The sequence below is a fragment of the Equus asinus genome, chromosome 2, assembly GCF_041296235.1.
Source record: "Equus asinus isolate D_3611 breed Donkey chromosome 2, EquAss-T2T_v2, whole genome shotgun sequence".
In the NCBI taxonomy this organism is placed as follows: Eukaryota; Metazoa; Chordata; class Mammalia; order Perissodactyla; family Equidae; genus Equus; species Equus asinus.
The window spans coordinates 168,266,424-168,285,815 of NC_091791.1; the positions used below are offsets into that span (position 1 = coordinate 168,266,424).

The window sequence follows — 19,392 nt, forward strand, 5'->3', positions numbered from 1 at the left end:
ATTGACGGATGAATGAATAAAGAAAATGTTACCTATATGGTGGAATATTATTCAGCCACAAAAAAAGAAGGAAATCCTGCCATTTGCAACAACATGGATGAAACTTGAGGGCATCATGCTAAGTGAAATAAGTCAGACAGAGAAAGACAAATACTGTATGATCTCAATTTTATGTGGAATCTAATAAAGCCAAACTCTTAGAAACAGAAAGTAGATTGGTGGTGGCCAGGGGCTAGAGGGTAGGGTAAACTTGGTCAAAGGGTGTAAACTTCTGGTTATAAGAGGAATAACTTCTGGGAATCTAGTGTACTGCATGGTGATTATAGCTGATGATACTGTATTGTATACTTGAAAGGCGAAGAGAGTAGATTTTATTTTTTATTTTATTATTTATTTGTAAGGAAGATTGGCCCTGAGCTAGCATCTGTTGCCAATCTTCCTCTTTTTGCTTGAGGAAGATTATCACTGAACTAACATCTGTGCCAATCTTCCTCTATTTTCTGTGTGGGACACTGCCGCAGCATGGCTTGATGTGTGGTGTGTAAGTCTGTGCTCAGGATTTGGGCTCACAAACCCCAGGGGTTTGGCGTGCACGAACTTAACCGCTACACCTCTGGGCCAGCCCCTTGAAAGGTGAAGAGAATAGATTTTAAATGTTCTCATCGTAACAACAACAACAAAAATGGTAATTATGTGAATTAAAGAATGTGTTAACTAACCTTATTGTGGTAAACATTTTCCAATATATATATGTATCGAATCATCATGTCTACACCTGAAACTTATACAGTGTTGTATGTCAATTATATCTCAGTAAAGTTGGGGTGGGTGGGTAGGAACAAATGCTGTAGTTCAGAGGTGGGAGAGGAGGTCAGTATAGATTGGGGTGAGGTTGGGGGGTCCAGGAAGGCTTTGCCAAGGAGGTCTGGATTCATTGCCCTAAGTAGCACTTGGGTCTTATTGGTCCTCAAACCCATAGCCTCTCCTCTCTCTGCCCATTCCTGGAAAGGATTTTCAGAATAGCTGGTACTCAAGCCAGACTTTGAAGGATATGCATTAGGAATAGAGTAAAAAGACGTTGTAGTGGATGAATTACAATTGGGTCCTAATGGGCCTTAAATGCCAGCGTGGGGTGGAGAAGGTGGTTTGGATTTGATCTTGAAGCTCTTCAAGGTTTCTTAGCCGAGGAGACACAGAATTTGAGTGATACCTTGGGGAAAACATGTCAGTGTGGAGGATAAGCTTAGAGGGGAGACCAGAGGGTGGCCAGTCAGGAGGCCATTTGACTGTCCAGATCTTGCTGGATAATGGCCTGACCTGGGGACATGGCAATCCATCCATGGATAAAGTGTCTAAGACTTAGCTTTTAGAACAAGGAGACATTCTTATCTCTTCAGTAAGATCCCCATGTGGTCCTACTCAAAGGAAGGGAGGACTGGTTGGACTTTAGCATGACCTCCTGCTTTCTCCAGTCTCCCCATGACAGGTTTACACTTGTCCTTAGACTGAGAGTCCAGGAAACTGATGCCACAGCCCCACCATTGTGATGTCTGGAGGGTGCAGCCTCTTTCCTTTGTGTGTGGGTCTGTTTCTTTGAATAAACCCATTCCCACAACACCCCTTTGAGCTGCAATGGTAAGTAAAATATACTCCATATGTGCTGGAAGTAGTTGCAGCTTGTCACTCTGCCCCAATCTACCATCTTTCTGAAGGGCCAGCTGTCAGGGTCCAGCAACCTTACCCCTCGACCACCCCTGGTTGGTCTGAGACCTAGACTCAGCATTATGGGGTCAAGGTCACTTGTTTCTCCTGCCTTAGAATTACAAACCAGTCTCTTTCCATTGTGCAGGGAAAACAAGAGGAGCCCGCTGTACTCCTTCCACGTGCTGCTCCTTTCCTTTGCAGTTAACCCAGCCCCCAGCCACTCCAGGTGCTTGGGGGATGACAGACAGGAGACTCCTTGGGTGACGCTCAGATATGTCATGGGCAGCGTCTTCCCAGCACTGGAGACTCTGCTGGCCTCGTCCTGTCTCCCCTCAGCAGTCCTCTGGGGAGGAGGGGGCTTCCCCATCAGCTTGTTCCAAAGCCTGATTTGGAGTTAGGGAGGAGTGAAGCCACAGATCACATGCCTTCCTCACTGGTTCTGGCTGTAGCCCAGCTTCTCCTTAGCGTCCCTCTTTCCTCAGCTGACCCCAGCCCACAAATCCCTGCCTTGCTCCTTCCAGCCTTCACTCAGCCCCTGGGATGGCTCTGCAGGATGTATGCAAGTGGCAGGCCCCGGACACCCAGGGACTGTCACCTCACCTGCCTCAGGCTGGTGGCTGGGCTGTGCCCCGGGGCTGTGACCCTCAAACCTTCTTGCAGATCCACGGCCCCAGGCTGGCCCATGGCACCACCACCCTGGCCTTCCGCTTCCGTCACGGAGTCATTGCTGCAGCTGACACGCGTTCCTCCTGTGGCAACTACGTGGCCTGTCCAGCCTCACGCAAGGTCATCCCTGTGCACCAGCACCTCCTGGGCACCACCTCTGGCACCTCCGCCGACTGTACCACATGGTACCGGGTGCTACAGCGGGAGCTGCGGCTGCGGGCACTGAGGGAGGGGCAGCTGCCCAGTGTGGCCAGTGCTGCCAAACTCTTGTCAGCCATGATGTCCCACTACCGGGGGCTGGATCTGTGTGTGGCCACTGCCCTGTGTGGCTGGGACCGCTCTGGCCCAGCCCTCTTCTATGTCTACAGCGATGGCACCCGCCTGCAGGGGGACATCTTTTCGGTGGGCTCTGGATCTCCCTATGCCTATGGTGTGCTGGACCGCGGCTACCGCTACGACATGACCACCCAGGAAGCCTACGCCCTGGCTCGCTGCGCCGTGGCCCACGCCACCCACCGTGATGCTTACTCTGGGGGTTCTGTAGACCTTTTTCACGTGCGAGAGAGTGGATGGGAGTATGTGTCGCGCAATGATGCCTGGGTGCTCTACTCTGAGCTGCAGAAACTCCCAGAGCCAGAGAAGGAAGAGGAGGAGGAGGCCAGCCAGGCCCATCCGGAGCCTGCCACCCCCACAGAGCTGGCAAAGGTGGAGAACTCTCCGCGGGGGCTGGAACCCGGAGACTCCAGGATGCCCGCAGAGACTGAGACGCTGTGAGAAGTGACAGGACTTGGGGGGCTAGCCCAGGGAGTGGATGAGAGGATGGGGCAGCAGGGGGAGCAGCTTCACAGCTTCTAGCTCCAGCCCTCATGGGTTGCCAGCTTCATTTGTTCCAAGTCTCCATCCCTTTCTGCCTCCCAGAGCTATTGATGGTTCTGTCCAACACGTTCCTAGTGATGCCCAGTAGATTGGTCCCGCCCCTTCTTGGGTGAGTCCTTCTTTCAGCAAGTACTTACTGCATGCCTGCTGCACACCAGACCCACTGTGCTGGGTGCTAGACCCTTTTCTTTCCATCCTCTTTGCTATTTTCCATCCCATCCCTGGTCTCTCTTCTTCCTCCTGTTTCCATCCTCATCTCAGCTTCAGGGTCTCTGTCCCTTTCTCACCTTGGTGAGTTGGGGTGGCTGGGAGAGGAATGAGGTGGGGAAAGTGGCTCGGGGCGGGGCCAGGCTGGGAGGGGCAGGGGGCAGTGCGGCGTGGACACCGTGGGTGGTGAGGGACTCTCCTCCTCTGCCCCCCCCCCACTTGCTTGACTCTAATGACTGTAATGATCGTGCCTTTACTGAAGGCAGATCTCATGATAACTCTTTGAAGTAAAAATTATCCTCACTTTACAGAAGAGGAAACATGTTCAAAGGATTATGTGACTTGCCCAGGTCACACAGTAAGTGGCGTGGACCCAGGCCTTCCGCTCCAGAGCTGCGCCCCTTCAGCACAACCTCTCCTCCCGGGTTCTCTTCTCTGTCTTTCCTCTCCCCACCGTGGCCCTGCAGGCGTCTGGGGAGTAAGGTGGGGAGAGGAGCTGGGCCAAGCCTCTGCCTGATGGCCGGGGATGAAGGAGCCCAGAGGAGCCCGAGGGCCTGGCAGAGGAACCCAGGGAAGCTGCCCACAGAGTCTCATCTGGCCCTACCTGCCAGGGCCTGGAGCCATCCCACAGCCCACCTTGCGCTCTGGTCTTTTGGGCCGTCATTGCTGCTGCCAGACTTCTCCTGCTTTCTTCCCTTTGCCTTCTTTCCAGCCTCTCCTTCCTGTAGCTCCCTCTGAGGAGTGAAAGAAAGAGGGAGGTGGCTGTGCCAGTGGGGACTGTCGGGTTAGCACATCCTCTCTGCCCCTCCCGGCCCCCTCCCACTCCCCTGGAAGCCTGACTTGGAGGTGCAGACTGACAGCTCCAGCGGGCATACTGCTTCGTGCCCCCTCCCCAGGCTAAGTCGGGGAGAAAGCTTGGTGGACCAAGAGATGGGACCTGAAGGAAGGTTACTGAGTCTTTTTTCTCCCCTCATCTTCCAGTCCCAAGATTAGCAGCCACTCTTGCTCCCTCCTGGACACCTGTCCTCCCAGCCTCCAGCCCAGCCGTGAGTCCCAACCCTGCACCTCGGGCTAAGAATTCCTCCAGGCAGGAGCTGGCCAGACAGAGGAGACCTCCAGGGTATGACTGGGGTGGAGGGAGGAATGGTCTCAGGAAGGAGGTCAGTGGGGGCAGAGGGAGGGGAGGAAATTGTGTTGGGGAATGGGCGCCACAGAAAGGTACCCGGTGCAGAAGGACTAACCTTGGAGCCAGGGTCCAGGAATCTGGCTGGTGGTCTCCACAGCAACCCATCATCTCTCACCCCACTCCTCAGCCTCAGGGGAGGAGGTGCGGGACTCTGGGAATGATAACTGGAGGTCAGGGACCCCCTGGGCAGCCTGGTCCTGGAGGAGCACAGGAGGAAGGGCAGCTTTTGCCCGGGGTTCTGGTGTTTGATTGACTCAGGCAGAGTGGGTGCATCTCCACGTGCAGCTAGGTGTGTGGGTCTGTGTCCTGGTGTCAGTGTGATCCAGGATAGCTGTGCACGTGAGTGTGGCAGGTGATGCATGCACAGTTCCTGTGTGCAGAGACCAGAAACAGACTGGAAGAGAAAGAGCAACACCTGGATGAGGAGAGTGGCCCTGATGGGGGAGAAAGCCAGCCTGTTATTTCTTTTAGGAAAATGGTCCAGAGTAGAGAGGAGGAGGGGGCAGGGCGCATCCCATTAGTTCACTTCTCCTGTATCCTCCCATCTACATCCTGAGAAAAGGTAGGGAGGGAGCGGTGTCCTGGAGCCTGGAGTTGCTGCCTGAGCCCAGCCAGAGGCTGGCTGGGAACTGCACGGTGCTCACTCCCCTGGGATGCTCTGCGCCCCTCCTTTTCCCATAAACCATAAACCAGGAAAGGAGGATTGAACCCAGGCAGAGGGCGGAACAGGAGGGGAGCCCCTCTTCCGTCTCCCTCTCTCATCACCTCCCTGCTTCTTTCCTTTCTCTTTTCCTTCCGTGGTCCTGCACCTCCTCACTCCTTTGACAGGTTCTGTCCTTCCAGGTGATGAGGTATTTGAGACCAGACATAAGCCCAAGGGTCTTGCTGACAAGCCTGTTTCCCTGTGCCCTGCTTTTCCCTCGAAGTTTAATGGGTTGGGGAGGATGGGAGGAGGGTGTTAGGGAGGCTAGGAGAGCAGGTGAAGGCCTGCGTCCCACTCCAGTGCACCCCTCACTACCTAGGAGTGGCCCAAGACTCAGTCCCTCCTTCTTTCCACTTGTTCCTGAAGGTTTGATGCAGACGTCAGGGTGAGACCAAAGGGGCAGAGATCTTGCCCGTCCTGCCCTGAATGGAAGCCCTTGTCCCTCTGACACCCTGCTTGGGGTGCTGCCTCCTTGTTGTTTCCTTCAGGGCACAGACAGCTGGCTCTCGCCTGGGCCTTTGGGCCGTCAGGGACCAGGCCTTGAGCAGAGTAAATAACTCTAGCACCGGAGCGGGGGGGAGGGGTCCTTGTTCTCCCACCACCTGGCTGCCCTCGCCTAATCAGGCAGACGTGGGAGGTGAGAGAGGACCTCTTTCCACAGAAGAGCTTTCCCCGATTGGATTGCCAACACCTCACACTGGGAGGGGAGGGTCACAGGGGCCTGTCCTGACCCACCTACTCGGGTCTCCAGGAGCCCTGCCTGGATTTCGGGGGCCTGGGTGCTTATGCTGGTTCCTGGGTGGATTCTTTCCCGCCTCAGGGAGTGGCCGCTGAGAGATGCTCCCTCCCCCACCAGGTGACTTTGACTCAGCCCATCCACAGCCTGCCTGCCTGGTCCCTCTCCCGCCTCCTTTGTGCTCCATGAAGAGTAAGACCATGGCCTGGGGAGAATTCAGTGTGACTGTGCCATCTCACCCTGGCCCACCCTTCCCCCACTGGCACCACAGGCACCAGCAGGGACTGGCTTGTGCCTGTCCCTGTCCCTGCCACCCCCACCCACATTTTTTCTAGTCTACAACCCCCTTCCTCTCTTAGTCTTTTATCTCTTCTCAGTAGCTCTCATCCTCTACTTCTCCTTCCCACCCTCCCTTTGGGGCAATCCCCACATCTTAATTTCCTTGGACATTTGAGACCAACAGGGAGCCCAGAGAATTGATGGTGGCAGTGGGGGTACAAGTTACTATCTCCTTACTCCCTGAATAGAATCAACCCAAACTCTCCTCTGTGTGGAGGGACTTGAAGCAGATTACCCCCAAAGGAGGAGAATGGCCGAAGGGACAGGCTTGGGCCTCGCCTCCCGCCCTTTGGCACAGTAAAGCGGGACACAGAAACCTGAGTGCAGAAACAGGAAGCAGGGCTCCAGCTTTACAAAATAAAGTGTTTGTTTATTATGAAATTAGAGATGGAGGCCCCTCCCCTTCCTCCCTCTTTCCCCTTCCCCAGCTGCTCCCCCTTTCCTTCCCCTCCCCACCCCCTGGGGCATGGGAAGCACACAAGACAAAGCCCAGAGCTGGGAGGCCCAGGGTAGGTGAGAGCTGGGCAGAGCTCCAAGGAGCCCCCACTGGGGCTAGAGCTGTCGCCCTGGGAGGTGGGCTGGCTCCCTCTCTCTGCTGGAGGCCATGGAGCCAGGATGAGGCCATGAGTGATGGATGGAACCATGCGGGCAGGTCTGTAAAGACAGGAGAGCCTGGTTAGAGGTGGTGAGTCAGGGTGGGTTTCGGGCCACCCCTGTGCCCCACAGAGTCTAGGGGCACTGACCTGGGGCAGAACATCCCCTGCAGTAGGGTGGGCAGCAGTGGCCAGAAGTTTCTCTTGGTTTTGGGATGGACAACAAAGAAAACCAAAAAGCCAGTCACAGGGACCCAGAGAGAACGTGGGCAGATGTGGGCAGGAGACACACACAAAGCGTGTGTGTGGGCAAGGGAGACAGAGAGCGTGTGTGAGAGATTTAGAATCGGGGAGACAAAAAGAGAGCCACGGAGAAAGTGGAATCACAGTGAGAGGACAGATTCAGAGTCAGAGCCACACAGCCCAGACCCAGACAGGGAGCATGGCAGACAGACACAGAGATCCCTGGAGAGAGACAGAGAGACGACTCAGGAGGAGGCAGGGAAGAAGGAGGTCGCCCTGGGGGAGCTTGGAGGAGGGACACGGGACGGGACGGGGCCCCTGGGCTGCTGCCGCCTGCCTGGACCCCGGGGGCCTCACTCAGAGGGCCTGTGCGGGCTGCCGCACCGCAGAGCGCGCTCAGGGGCCCGGGGGCTCCTTGACCCCGTACAGCTCGGCCAGCGTGCGGAAGAGCGGCCCCCAGTCGTCCAGCGGCTCGGCCGGGCCCGGGGCGCCGCCTGCCTCGCTGCCGGAGCCCAGGGAGCTGAGCGAGCCGCAGGAGGAGCCGCGGCCCTCGTAGCCGTACACCTGCACCGAGTCGTAGGGCGGCACGCTGGGGTCGTCGTCTGCCTCGCGCAGCCGCAGCGCCAGGAGCTGGGCCACGTCGGCGGGGCCGGGAGGCCGGGGCTGGCGCGGCGCCCGGGCCCGGGGCAGCACGTCGCGGCGCGCGGGCGGGCCGGGGGCCGGCGGCGCCGCCCCGTCGGGGTTCTGCAGGGCGCTGATGTCGAAGGCTTCCGTGTCCTCTTCGCCGCCGCCCTCGTCGTCGTAGGTGATGATGTTCTCGCGGACGTCCTCCTCCTCCAGCACCATCAGGGCTTCCTGCTTCTGCCGCCGCAGGGCCACGAAGAGCACCACCAGGGCTGGGGAGAGGCGCACACGGGCCGCTGAGCCCGGAGCACGCAGACGGTTTGGGACAGAGCGGGCAGTGTGGCCTAGGGGTGGCAAGCCCCGCGTTTGACATCTGGCAAGCCTCGTTTGAATCTTGACTTCACCCCTTACTCGCTGTGTGACCAGGGGAACCCTTTTGGCCCTTAGATTGCTTGTAGGGAAAACATATTTACCTCTTAGGGTTGTTAGAAGGATGAAATGAAACACCACAAGTGATGTGCCCAGCGCCACACGTGGCCCAGAGTCGGGGCTCAATAAACACTTTTTATGGCTTGTTCCAGTTATTATGGATTGGTATATCAGGGACATGAGGCCAGAGCTTTTTCCCTTGGACGCATCAGGCAGTGGGAACAGCCAGGCACAAGGGTTCCTTCAAGCCCTAGGATGGATTCCCCTATGTCCGGGTTCCTGGCTCCTCTCCATACCCACTCATGCCTGGACCCCACATCCGTGTCCCACTGTGGCCTGACTCACCAAGCAGGGTGCCCACACAGGTGACAATGGCAAGCAGGGCCCCGGTGCTGAGCCCAGCGGGTGAGAGCTGAGCCTCGGGCCAGCAGGACGCCACGGAGCCATCAGGCCGGCAGCGGCACACGCTGACAGTCACTGTGGCAGTGCTGCTCAGTGCTGGCTGCCCCCAGTCCCACAGTTCTATGGGAACCAGGTAGGGGGCCTGGCGGGGCGGAGCAGGGCGAGAGGGCAGCAGCAGGCTGGCGGAGCCATCTGTGGGAGAGGGAAGGTGTTGGGGCACCTCCTGGGACACTTTCCCAGTGGGGTCAGCGCAGCCCATTCAGACAGCTTTCCAGGGGGAAGGTTTGCAAAGAGCAAACGTGCAAATCGACATCTACCTTGTTGGGTGGAGCGCCCGGGAAGATGGTCAGGGCTCAGGCAGGCTGGGCTAGGGGGTGGTGGAGGAGGACAGGAGGACGGAGGCAGGCATGGGCATGGTTGCAGGAGGCCACCTACCTCGGTTGTCCCGGACAGTGAAGTTGGCATCAGGGCCCAGAGGACCTTGAAGGGAGACACGGCTACTGTTGCCGACTTCATCTCTGTCCAGGGCCCGGATGACCTGAATCAGCTGGGAGGGAGAAGAGAGGCCTTGTATGGAGTGGGCAGCTGGAGGTCTTGAGGTCCCAACCCCTCTGCCTCAGCGGCTCACCTGGCCAGGGGGTGCAGAATCACACACAAAGGTGTCGTAGGGCTCAGCCAGCTGGGGAGCATTGTCATTCTCATCCAGGGTCTGGATGGCCACTTGCACCCGGGAGGCCTGTGCGGAGCTGTCTGAAGCCAGAACACGAACACATACACCCCACACACGCACACACAACAGTTTATACACAACACACATGACGCATGGGTATGGATAGCACACGGAGCACATAGCACACACATGCAACATGCATGCAACATGCAAGTAGCAAACAGAGTTGTGAAATGAATGCAACAACACCAAGTGCATACAACATTCAGGTAGTACCCAAGATGTGTGCAGTACACAATAGCCATTCAATAGGAATGTGGCCCCCATGATATACACATACAATAACCCACACACAGGGCACATGCAGCATAAATAAAAGGCAGACAGAAGATGCAGACAGGACACACACAGACAACAGCCATGAAATATACAAACACATTCATACCATATATTCGATGTACACTCAGCATTTATAACAAATGCAACATCCATCAAGTGGATGTTTGATATATACAATGAATGCAGTGTTGCACCCCCCAGGGCCCAGAGAATGCATTTTCATACACGGCACCAGTGGGACACACACACATACACAGACAGACAGACACACACACACAAACACACATGCCCCATCAGAGGTCTGAGAGCTGTGGTGTAGCAATGAGCATCACTTAGAGTTGACCTTGGGAAGGGAGGAGCTGCATGATGCACAGGGTGCAAAGCAAGGCCAGCCTGGACACCACAGCCAGACACGGGTCCCCTCGTCATACATCCCTTCATCAGGTGGCTCCCACCACTCCCTGCCTTACTCCTCACTTGCCATCCAAGAAAGCATGGAAATCATGTATCCTGCCCACCCTGTTGCTCGCCTCTCCAAGGCTGAGCCCCCGGTCCCTTTAGCCTTTCCCCCGGGCAGGGGGAGAGCTGGCTGGCCCTGGTGGAGGGGCTGAGGTCGCAGCCTGGGCAGAGGAGGCTGAGTGGGCTGCCTGGCTAAAGGGTCCGGGATACCCCAGAGACGAGATGGGGCTGGGGTCCACTCCTTCACTGCAGTAAAGGCACAGGGCCTGCTAGTCGATATCGGGGTTTGAGTGGGGTTGCAGGATTTGGTGAGAGGGTCGGAAGACAGTGAAGGGAACACACACACACACACACACACACAGGGCTACGTATACAGAGGCAGCTGCAAACACACTATATATACACACATATACACACAGGGACATTCACACAGACAGACGCACAGGCACTGCCATGTAAAGAAAAGTTGCACAGACGTGAACATGAACCCGTACGCCTACAATGCCACACCCTGGAAAGGCAGTGTGGTGCAGTGGGTTACAGCTCAGGCGCCGCAGCCTGCCTGGTCCAATGGCTCCACCACTTCACAGCTGGGTAACCTTGGGAAGTTACTTAACTACTCTTTGCCTGAATTTCCTCATTTTAAAATGAGAAAATAATCATACTTCCCTCATAAAGTTGTGGTGATGCCTAAATGGATTAATCCACATTTGGTACTTAGAACAGTGCCTGATACACAAAAAGTAATAGTTATCTGTCCACGAACACTCACATACATAAAACAATATATACAAACAGCTGCTCGTACCTATTGCTATACACATCCAATTACACGTATACAAAATAACAGACATATAATTCTACACGCTCAACTATATACACATATATGCCCAGTTATAGACATATACTCACAGACATATGTGTGTATTTTTCACACACATGGAGTTATATAAACAGGTAAGCACACACCCATGTGCACACACACATCTAGCCCGTCATTGACATGCACCAACATCTGCACACTCAGTGACAACTCCCACAGACAGGACACACACAGCAAAGGTGGGGAGCCCTGGGCCTGAGCAGGGTGATGGGGAGGTTCACAGAGTGGGGGAGTTCTCCCCGCCTCTAAGGGCCAGGGCTGCCCAGAGGCTGGTGGGGACTGGGGACTGACAGGGGCCCCCCAGAAAGCCCTCAGAGGAGGTGCCCAGCCCTTCCCCGGCCCCTGCCTCCAGCCTGAAGCAGAGAGTGGGCAGGGCAGGGTCTGCCAGGGTGCAGGTTGGGGTTCATTAGGGGCTGGGAGCTATTTGAGGTTAGGTTTATTTCTGGGTTGGGGAAAGTCAGGTATGGAGCGAATTTAAGGTCAGGGGAATGCTCAGGCAGACCCGCTGTGCCCAGCCCAGTCCAGCCCAGCCTAGGCGACGAGGAGGCCTGCCTGTTGGTGATGGTCCAGGCTGGGGACCCAGTGGCCGTACACTGGTGACAGTGTGATGGCAGTAACCGCCCCCACGCTCAGGGACAGCTCCTCTGCCAGGAGGCAGCTGCTTCACCTGGGCCTTCTGGGGGGCCCAGGACTCCTCACCGAGCTCTGTGGCCAGCACTGTGAGGTTGTGCCAGACCCGAGCCTCGCGGTCCAGGGGCACTGCCGTGCGGATGGTGCCGTCTTCGGGCTCGATGGAGAAGCAGCGCTCTGGGTCCGAGTGGGGGAGGATGGAGTATCTGGGGAAGACGGAGCCGAGCTGGGGGCTGAGCTGGGGGCAGGCCAGAGCCTGCTGCTACCCTGCCCTCCTTTCTGTTCGCCTTGCTGGGCCTCATGGTTCATCTGGACAGAGGGCCCGAGCTTGTGGGGCAGAGCCTGCCTGCCCTGTGCACCCAGAGCCATATTTCACATCATCCCCTTAAAAGACGAACATCCGTGGAAGTCATCACCCTGATGCTCCTGTCCTAAGACTCAGAGGGACTGGGTTTTCTTGCTGAGGGGACAGTGACAGGTGGAAGTGGGAGGGGGTAAACACTGCTTCTCTTTCAGACTTCTGGCCTGTTCTGGGGACCCAGGGACCGGTGTTCTAGGTCTGCCTGCTCTGCCTCAGACCAACTGTGTGACCTTGGGCAAATCATTTAACCTGTTTACTCAACTACCAAATGGGACGGACACCAGCACCTCCTGAAGTGCTGTGACAGGGATGCCGGCGGGCCGTGGAAAGAGTGACTCCACTGGAGGCCGACAAGTCTGGATTTGGATCCCAGCTCTGCAACTTACTGACGGTGTGACCTTGGGCAAGTTACTTAACCTCTCAGGGCCTAACCTCTAAAACAACTGGTGATGACAATGCCCACTTCAGAGAGCAGTTGTGAGCATTAAATGTTACCAAGTGGGTAAAACATGCAGCGCTGTCGGAGGGATAAATAGTGATAGCGATCAATTGATCAGTTACACTCATCAGATGAGATGACATCTGCTCAGACTGCCACCGGGAGGCGCCACTCTGATCCACCCAGAGGGATGGGGAGAGTCAGGGGGTGGTTAGCCAGGTCCTCCAGCCTTCCCCTGGCCCCCAGAGCCGCAGGGAGGGAGACCTCTGCCAGGAGGGGAGTGTGATTTTCAGTAAGAGGGGCACATCCTTGGGTGGGAATAGCCTGCTCTGGGCTCCTTCCCGGCGGCCAGGCCCTGCCCCAGCCCATCCCCCAGCTCACCTGATTGGACTGGCCGGGGAGTCCAGGTCAGCGGCTGAGACCTGGCCCACCAGGGTCCCGGGAGCCTTGTTCTCGGGCACTGCCAGGTGGTAGGCAGCCTGGGTGAAGGCAGGTGGCTCTGGGGCATCCTGCACAGCCACGCACACCGAGGCCACGTCCTTGAAGGGCCCTCGCCGCAGGTAGGCTGGGTCGATGAGTGTGTTGGTGGCCTCCACACGGAAAGAGTAGGAGCGACGGGTCTCAAAGTCTAGGGGCTGTGGTGAGGGGAGATGAGTGGCTGAGGTGTGTGGAAACCAGGGCAGGCCCAGGCTCCTGGAAGGTGAGGAGTCCCTTCCCCGCACGCATCCAACACCCAGCCCTCCTGAGAGGAGAAGCGGGCAGCAGGGGGCAGTGCCCAGCTGGTGAGGGTGGGGGCAGATTACTTAGTCAGTAGCCTAGTCTGCCCCCAGCTCCCTCACAGACTTGCTATGTGAAAGTCTTGAGCAAGTCACTCAGACCCCCCTTCTGGGCGCCAGGCCCTCATCTGCAAGATGAGGAGACGCCTGTGATCTCTGAGCTCCAGCACAGGGGTCCTGAGTCTGTTCTTGACCAGTAAGAAGCGTATACCACAGGGCAGGAGGCAGGCATGAGGGAGTCCACAGGCGTTAGCAGACAGGAGGCTAACCTTGCGGATAGTGAGGAGCCCGTCTCGACCTTGGGAGTCTGTGCTGATGCTGAAGGCCTCGGACCCCTCCCCATCCAGGATGCTGTATGCCATGAGGGCGTTGTCCCCCAGGTCTGGGTCCTGGGCCCGCAGCCGGCCCACCAGGGTGCCCGGCCCAGCCGTCTCCACCACGGAGAACTGGTAAAGGCCTTGGAGGTGGAAGGAGGGGAGACATTCTTAGAGAGATTCCCAGCCCTCCTCCCTCCCCCAGCATCCCCCACTCCTGCCTGGATGGGGGAGGGGTGGGGAAGAATGGCTTCTCCAGGGGCTGAAGGGGTGGGGTGGTCAAAGGATAGCTCAGGTGGAGCCCTGGCCCCTTACTCTGAGGGAACTTGGGGGGGTTGTCATTGACATCGCTGAGGGTGACCGTCACTGTAGTGCTGCCCGACAGCCCCCCCATGTGGCCGCCCATGTCCTTGGCCTGAATCACCACCAAGAACTCCTCCTGTGTCTCCCGGTCCATGTTGGGGATGGCGGTGCGCACCACTCCTAGGGAGAGATGCTGGGTCAGGGGGTGCTGGGTACCACGGCCGTCTCCACCAGGCTCCTGACCTCTATCCTCACCAGTCTGGGGGTCCACAGAGAAGAAAGGCAGTCCGTCCAGCACGGTGTACACCAGCTTGGCGCTGTTCCCGTAGCTGGGGTCATCGGCATCGTGAGCAGTCACCTGGATCACTGATGTCCCTGTGGGGGATCCCGGCACCCCACTCAGCAGGGGCAGGGAAGGTGGGGAAGAACAGTAGATGAAGGGGACCCAGACTTGAGCTGGGCTGCAGGACGTGGATTCGGGGGCAGAAAGCAATGGGGAAAGGAGAGGTGAGGGCGCTCCAGGAGACGGGATCCAGGACATTCAGAGTTGGGGCGCTCACCAACATTGGACATCTCGGGCACTGTGGCGTGGTAGGGCCCGAGGGGAAAGATGGGTGGATTGTCGTTGATGTCTTGCACCTTGATGATGAACTCTGACGGGGGCTCCAGGGGCCGGTTGGAGGCTCGGTCCACGGCTTGGGCCAGTAGCACGTACTGTGCCTTCTCCTCCCGGTCTAGGCTCTTCGTGACATGAATGTTGCCTGTGGCCTCGTCAATGACAAATACGGTGCCTGCCCCTTCCCCCGTCAGCAGGTACTTGGTGCGGCCCTCACCCCTGTCCACATCCGAGTGCAGCTGTAGGGATCAGGGAAATATGGCAGCAGGTTCCAAGCACAGGGACAGAAGGTTAAAGAGTCCGAGTCTAGGATCGGGTGAAGTGTTGGGAGTCCTGAGGGACCAAGGTCACTGAAGAGTGAGGAAGGTGGAGGGCAGGGCCTAAGGGCCTCAGGAGTCAGGGCAGACATGGGAGGGGCCAGTCCTTACCTTGCCAATAAGGACAGGCTCTGGACCGGCATATTCCTCAATGACGAAGAACTGGTTCCACACCCAGCTCCTTCGGGTCCGCAGCAGTGCAGCTCCTGGGCTCCCACGGGACCCTGCCCAGGCCCGGGCTGGGGCTGCCAGGTGCCCCATGCAGCCCCAGCCACCCAGCCAGGCCAGCAGGAGCCTCACTAGGCCCCACATGTTTGGGCTCCAGCCAGGGCTCTGTTCACTGCCCCCGGGCGCTGAGGCATGAGCTGGCTGGGCAGAGGGGCAGATGCACTGGGGTTACCCCATGGATCCACACCTGCAGGACAGGTAGCTGTTCAGGGTCAAGGAAATCCTTAACCCTTCCCCTTCACCAAAGTTAGATGCTGAAAATGCAGACCTCCAAGGAACCAGACACCCCACTGCCCAGAACCCAGACTAAGGCAGAGCAGACAGTCTGATCCTTCCCTCCACCCAGGCTCGCCTGTATTCACCTCCAGCCCTCCAAGCTGATAAATCTCCAGCCAGTCAACTCTGAGTGGAGAAGCTGGGGAAGAGAACAGGAGAGGGGATGCTGGGAGCACTGGGAACCCCAAATCTGGCCCCTGTCCTCCCAGATTGGGCATGCAGTGAGGGGGTTGGAGGCGATGGGCGCTACCAGGGAAAAGGCTTAAAATCCAGGGGTTGAGATTCATGGAGGTGTGGCCTCAGGGTGTCTAGAGTCAGGCTAAGAGATGACAAGCAGTGCAGCCTAAGACAGGCCTGTGAAAGTCCCTCCTCCACGGGGAACCCCACCTCTCCAGAACCAGCCCCCAGCCCACACTGCCAGCTGAAGTCCTTGATGGGGGACCGGGCTCATGAGGCAAAGCGGGGGCCAGAGCTGAAAGAAGAGGGAGTAGAGTTGGGGGCAGGGCCAGGAGCCTGGGGAGGGGGAGCAGAGGCAGACCCAGACGCCAGAGACACAGCGTGATTGAGGGTGAGACCAAGACTCAGGGACTGTCCGGCAGAGCCGGAGACAGAATGGCAGCAAGAGACAGAAGGAAAGAGACCAAAGGAGGCAGCTGGGCGTCTGCAAGGCAGAGAGGAGTCACAGGTACCAGGTTTGGGGAGGGGGAGTGGGTGGGGGGGGCGCATAGGGGCTTTCTTCCCGGGTGATGGGCAGGCAGGGGCAGCCCTCAGCTGCGGGGGTCAGACCAGGCCGCCGGAACTTCATTCTGCGAGAGGGGGCAGCCAGGAGGGGCTGCGGGGAGGGAGCTAGGGAGAGGACCCTTCCCACTGTGTCTCTTCCTGGGGGGGGACCCCTCAGGTAGCTGTGGCTGCGCCCCTCCTCCCCTAGAGCAGACACACACTTGACAGTCCTTTCCCTCCCGGGGGAAGAGGGAAGCCAGAGGGAAGCCGGGGAGCAGAGAGGGAGGCGGGACGAGGGGAGAAGGAAAGGGACAGAGGAGTGGGAAACAGGATAGCGGGAACGGGAGAGGAGAGGAGAGGAGGGGACAGGGGAGGCAAGGAGAGCGGGAAAAGGAAAAGAGGAAGACAGGAAAGGAGAGAAAGGTAGAGGCAGAAAAAGGTAGAGGAAGAGGAGATGGAGAAAGACGGCAAGAGGGAGAGAAGGGTTGGGGAGACAGAGGGAAGGGGCAGAGAAGGCAAACAGGCAGAGAGAAGGCAGGGTGAAGAGAAATCAAGGGAGAGGAAAATGAGAGAAAGAGGGAGAGAGGTGCGAGGGAAGAAGGGAAAGAGGCAGAGCGCGGGAGAAGGGAGCCGGCAGTGGCTCCCAGCCGCGGAGCGCACCGCTCGGAAGACACCCGCAGCTGCGGGCCCCCTGCTGCCCCTCCGCGATCCCTGACCCCGGGCTCCGGGGCAGTCGTCCTTACCTGGCCGTGCCGAGGGGCCCAGCCCGGCGGGGAGCGCCCCCGCCCGCCTCCGCCGCCGGGTCCCGGGGGCGCAGCCCCGAGCCGAAGCGAGCGGGCGCCGCGGCTCCGCTGCAGGTCTGAGCGGCCCCGGCGAGAACAAGGGAGCGAGACGGAGGGGGCGGGGGAAGGAGGCTCCGCCTGCGAAGGAGCGAGGCGGCCCCGCGCCGCGCGGGAGAGGAGAGCCCAGCCTCCGACCCTCCCCGGCCAGCTCGGGCCGCGCGGCGGGGGCGGGGGCGGCGCGTGGCTCCCGCCCCCTCGGCGCTGCCGGGCCGCCGGGCGCATACAGATGCGACGCCCCTCCCGGGCCGGCCCGCAGCGCCCGGCGGGCACTCGGGCGGGAGAACGGCCAGGCCACGGCGCCCGGCCGTTTCCGAAGAGCGGGCGGGGAGGGCGCCCGGGAGGCGCGAAGCGGCCCGCACGGCCCCCGCAGCGGTGCCCCCAGCGGAGGGCGAGCGCGCGGTGAGGCGGCGAATGAGGGGCCCACTGCGGACAGGCCTGGCTCCCCGCCCCCGGACCAGCTTTTGGGGCTGGTGTGGACCACGGCGGCAGCATTTTGGGAGCCCAGGCAGGGCACGGTAGCTGGCCGGCTGGGCTGCGCTTAAGGACGGCAGAAGGGTCCAGAGTCCGCGGGCTGGGCCCAAGGAACAGGGACCCAGGCGCGACATCTGCGGGAGAGCGCGGAGGCGGGGAGTGGAGCGTTTTGGGGAAGCTCATTTACTGGCGCCTACTAAGCGAGCGGCTGCCGCCCCCTGGTGGCAATTGTGGGAGGCACCTTGAAGGTGGTGGACGGGTGACCAAAATGCCTCTAGCACGGGCACCGGACGCTCTTCCCAGGGGTCTTTCCCTCTACCCTGCAGGGAGGAAGAGCCACAGTTGTGGTGTGGTTAGAGCCAAGGCAGGGATGGAGGGGGGCAGTCCCGGATCCAGGAAGCAGCAGCCTAAGTCAGTGTATGGAATGGAAGCGATGCTGGCTCCACGCCACAACCCTCTTAATTCCATTTGGTCTGCACAAGGAAAGCCACTCACACACTAGTTAAAACTAAGTCAGATTTTTATTATTTTCCATAGACCACATCATTTAATAATAAAAAAAATAAAAATAAAAATTGAACGAAAGGAAAAGGTGGATATAAAGTGGAACCGGTGGGCAGGAGGCAAGGGCTGCAGGACAGAGACTGGGAACTGCAGGGGCCCTGGGACTCAGGAGGAGATGCTGATTCAGCTCATAGGTGACCCAGTCCTGGCCCCGGCTGTTCCCAAGAGGGTTGTGAGTGCCCAAAGGAGGTGGTGAACAGGATGGAGGAAAAGTGAAAGAGGTTTGGGGCTCCTAGCTGTTCCCCACCTCTGGGCCAACCACGTCCCTCCCTAACCTAGCTCTTCCCTCTCACAGACTTAACGATGGGGAATGAGAGGGAGGAAAGGGCTAAGTCCCAAGAGATAGGCTATGGGGGTGGGGGGGAGATGGCCACTGCTCCATTTGGTATATGGGGACAGGTGGCAGCCATACGACAGCACTGGGCAAATGGTGTGAGAGACCCCTGGTTCCAGGGTGGAGGTGATTGTACCTATCCCTCTGCGGCCTTGAACCCCCCGGGGCAGGTGGCCGGTGCCCACAGCTCTCCCTAGTGTTCTCCCAGCTAGCGGCGCCCGCCCCGGTCCCGCACAGGTGTGCTCCGACTCCGGCTCCTGCTGTGGCGCTTGGTGTCTCTGCGGTCCCTCTCCCTGCCTCGCTCGCGGTCCCTTTCCCTATCCCGCTCTCGATCCCCCCTGTCCCGCTCCCTGTCCCGCTCTCTCTCCCTGTCCCTCTCTCGGCTGTGCTCCCGCCGCTTCTCCCGCTCCAGCTGTCGGGTCCGTTCCCGCTCTGCTTCCTTCTCCCGCTCCTTCTGCTCTTCTTCTTCCTGCTCCTTTCGCCGCTTCTCGCGCTCCTTGGCCCGTTCAGCCCGCTCGGCCTCCTTCTGGACAATCTGTTGCAGGCAGGAAAGGCAGAGAACAGGCACCTGAGCCCTGCGTGCGGCAGTCCCGCTTGGTCTATCTGCACCTGGACCCCGCACTCCTGGTTCAGGGTCATTGTGAGCTTTGCTGTTAAGCACGAAGTGGGGGGTGGGGGTGAGGGTGGGGCTCAGCAGTCACATCTGTCCTTGCCTCTGGTATTTTCCTAGCTACTTAGATAGGAACAAAAATCTCTTTACTCTAGTTGAGTAGCGTAAGCCTAAAATTCCCAAAAGGCCCATCACAAAGAAACAAATTTAAAAAGCAGAGAAATGGATGAGTTTACAAAACACGGACGGCTCAGCTAACTAAAATCAATTTCCAAGAAGTGATGCTGGCTCAGCCAGCTTCCTACGATCCACACAGAGTCCCCGGTCTCTGTGTCTCCCTTCACTTTCTTGGGTTTGGCTTCCCTACAGCAGACTCATCAGCTGGTTCTTAAAACTGCCTCTGAGATGCTCAGTTCCTTCCCTCGTTATCCTAAGCCGATACCTGGGTCCACTCACTCTCATGGGCCTAAGACTCCCCCTTGCTCTGCCCCTTTGCCTGATGCAGCTCTGAGCAGGGCAGGAAGGCGGGCAC

The 19,392-nt window shown here is 58.4% G+C and overlaps 3 protein-coding genes across 14 annotated transcripts in view; 1 reads left to right on the forward strand and 2 right to left on the reverse strand.

Moving 5' to 3' along the window:
• The first annotated feature begins 2,244 nt into the window (after positions 1-2,244).
• Positions 2,245-3,144, forward strand: PSMB11 (proteasome subunit beta 11). Its single transcript, XM_014856402.3, has one exon. It carries the CDS (start codon positions 2,245-2,247, stop codon positions 3,142-3,144), a length of 900 nt encoding a protein of 299 aa, XP_014711888.1.
• Positions 3,145-6,769: 3,625 nt separating this feature from the next.
• Positions 6,770-17,433, reverse strand: CDH24 (cadherin 24). 3 transcript variants are annotated; one of them, XR_011501509.1, is made up of 14 exons: positions 16,783-17,433; positions 15,406-15,458; positions 14,927-15,230; positions 14,443-14,737; positions 14,138-14,257; positions 13,895-14,062; positions 13,535-13,722; positions 12,871-13,124; positions 11,759-11,895; positions 9,337-9,458; positions 9,144-9,255; positions 8,652-8,900; positions 7,161-8,149; positions 6,770-7,071 (listed from the first exon to the last, which is right to left on the reverse strand). XR_011501509.1 is itself a non-coding variant. In XM_044765326.2 (12 exons), exons 2-12 carry the CDS (start codon positions 15,125-15,127, stop codon positions 7,650-7,652), a joined length of 2,346 nt encoding a protein of 781 aa, XP_044621261.2. In that variant the 5' UTR covers positions 15,128-15,230; positions 16,783-17,433; the 3' UTR covers positions 6,776-7,649. The 3 variants fall into 3 exon arrangements, 1 of the variants encoding a protein (XP_044621261.2); XR_011501508.1 differs by lacking the exon at positions 15,406-15,458; XM_044765326.2 differs by lacking the exon at positions 15,406-15,458 and having other exon boundaries at positions 6,776-8,149.
• Positions 17,434-17,854: 421 nt separating this feature from the next.
• ACIN1 (apoptotic chromatin condensation inducer 1) overlaps positions 17,855-19,392 on the reverse strand; it is a 32,177-nt gene continuing 30,639 nt past the window's right edge. For all 10 annotated transcript variants that reach the window (XM_070504056.1, XM_070504054.1, XM_070504055.1 and 7 more), the window contains one exon: positions 17,855-18,785. In XM_070504056.1, the coding sequence (XP_070360157.1) occupies positions 18,459-18,785 (327 nt within the window). In that variant the 3' untranslated portion in view covers positions 17,855-18,458. The remainder of the gene's footprint in view (positions 18,786-19,392) is intronic.